Genomic DNA, 2,495 nt, shown 5'->3' on the forward strand with positions numbered 1-2,495 from the left:
GGTGAAAAATTAACCCACTTCATTTAATGAAATGTTCTGAAAACCCAGATAATCTGCAGGCAAATATATTTCATATTTGAAAATTAAAATTCTAATGAAAATAACTTTTCAGAACTTCATTCTGAATATTTATCAATCAGCGGAGAAGAACTTTCCAAAATTAGGCCTGATACAAAAACTTCAAGAGGATACTTCCTTATTTTATTTTCTGATTTCTGTAGCACGAAGAATTTTCTGATCTATAGCACCACCTTATGTTCACATGTTTAAACAGAGTTAGACTGTAAATCTAAATATCAAAAATCAGGCTTATATAACACAGCAGTTTAGCATTTTTGGACAATAAATATTGAACTAATTTTTGAACAGCCAATTTGTTCCAAGTAACAAAATGATTAAAATAGCCTGATGACAAAAAAATGTCTAATTGGTTATTAAAGGTATACCTTGCCTCAACCTCCAGGTAATGCAGTCTGTTGCTTAGTAGGTCATCACAACAGTTAGAAACAAACAAATACATACATGTTAAAGTCTTTCTGTATATTCATGAGAAAGATGCATTATGTGATCTATGTGATCTGGCCCACAGCATGTCATGTGAAATTGTCAGGTGCAAAATAAGTTTCATAACATTTTACATTCAAAGTTAGGTTTTCTTGCATGTTGAAGAAATATGGAATCTCTTTTAGCCAAGATTTCTAATTAACTGAAAATTCATTCATATTGATTTCTCCTTTATTGCTCCTAAAATTTATAACAAATTGTATATAAACTTTAGGACACTCTAATGAACAGTCGTGACCTGCACTCAGAACAGTAAGACAGGCTTGGTACCCTTACTGTATCATTCCCCACAACCTGGGGCAAGTACACGAAGAAGTGAAAAAGCTATATATGGGTGCATATGGTACAGTACCTTGAACTCTGGTCCCTATTTCCTTTGACCTTCAGTTAACTCAAGGTCAAGCAACCTGGGGCAAGTACACGAAGAAGTGAAAAGCTATATATGGGTGCACATGGTACAGTACCTTGAACTCTGGTCCCTATTTCCTTTGACCTTCAGTTAACTCAAGGTCAAATTTCTGGTATTACTTTAGTTAACTACGTAAGCCTGCATTCTTATCTTGACATTCCAGTCTAATTTATATTCTTCTAAGCCTGATTCTTTTTGTTTATATTTTTCTCTTTGGCCATTTATACTTCTTATCAGTTGCTCAAACACTTTTTGAAATAAGGCTTGGGATGTCAAAATAAAATTAAGTTTGACTTGCTTGGCAGATTTGTGTTTAACATGGTCTATGGTTTGGGGCATTAAAGATGTTATTTACTTGTAGTTTTTCCAGCACTGTTTTGAGAACATACAAATTTGAAAAATTATAGCAGAAAATGATAAAAATTCTGGCTTCTAGGCATGATTAGTGAATGCTTTACTATGCATTAAAGTTTTATTTCTACAAAATGCAAATAGTAAATTTTAGCTATTATCTGTTCCTCTTTATAACTAAAATTTCTAAATAAAACTAGCCTAATCATACATGACCTTTAGTAGTAAAAGAATGACATAATATCTAGCTTCACTAAATTATTTCATGTTTAGCTTTTTTTTCAATTTTTACATGTTTTTAGTTGTGGTAAAATGCACAATGCAAAATTTATCATCTTACCTATTTTTAAGTGTATATTCAGAAGCATTAGTTACATTCACATTGTTGTGCTGCCATCACCACCATCCATCCACAGAACTCTTCACCTCGCAAAACTCACACTCTGTTTGACTTTGTTTTCCTTTTTAATAATCATTTTCACAGTTTCCTGCAAAACAATAAGATTAGATCCATATCTATCTCTGCTTTCAGAGGACTGCACAGCCTCACTAAACTGTAAGTACTAGTGCCAATTTATTTGCTCACTCCATGATGGTCTGGCCTGACCCATTCCAATCCAGACCAGGCCTCCTGCCCATGACAGTACCAAGCAGAGGGGCAAACAGTGCTGAAGGGACCGTATAACGTTGTGGCTTAGAACATGGGATTTTGAGTTAGACAGGCTTCAGTCTGGGTCTTGATTTCATCCCTCACTTAGGTGTGTGACCTTGAGCAATTTATTTTCTTCTTTAACCATCAGTTTACTGCAAAATACAAATTATGATAATACCTACTTCAGGGTTGTGGTAAGGAACATATGAGAAAACCCATGGGAAGTATTAGGTACACTGCACCTGGCATATAGTAAGAGCCCAATGTACATTAGCCATGGTGACAGGAGTGACATCTGAGTGAACTTACACAATGTAAGAAAGCCTGATGATAATATTTATGAAAAAGGAAAAACCCAAAGACTTCCCCAGTTATTCAGTTACTCTTTTTTCACTAATACTGCTTTTATGAGTACTATAAGGTTAAAATTCTTTTTATTCTTTTTTATTGTGGTAAAATGTACATAACGTAAGATTTACCATTTTAACCATTTTTCAGTGTACAGTTCAGTGGCATTAA

The 2,495-nt window shown here is 34.0% G+C and overlaps 1 protein-coding gene across 1 annotated transcript in view; it reads left to right on the forward strand.

The window, feature by feature from the left end:
• RXFP1 (relaxin/insulin-like family peptide receptor 1) overlaps positions 1 to 2,495 on the forward strand; it is a 90,631-nt gene that overhangs the window by 37,178 nt on the left and 50,958 nt on the right. Inside the window, 1 exon segment of the mRNA XM_008586371.1 lies at positions 1,809 to 1,880. Within this exon segment, the coding sequence (XP_008584593.1) occupies positions 1,809 to 1,880 (72 nt within the window).

The sequence above is a fragment of the Galeopterus variegatus genome, unplaced genomic scaffold (genome assembly GCF_000696425.1).
Source record: "Galeopterus variegatus unplaced genomic scaffold, G_variegatus-3.0.2 Scaffold3965, whole genome shotgun sequence".
In the NCBI taxonomy this organism is placed as follows: domain Eukaryota; kingdom Metazoa; phylum Chordata; class Mammalia; order Dermoptera; family Cynocephalidae; genus Galeopterus; species Galeopterus variegatus.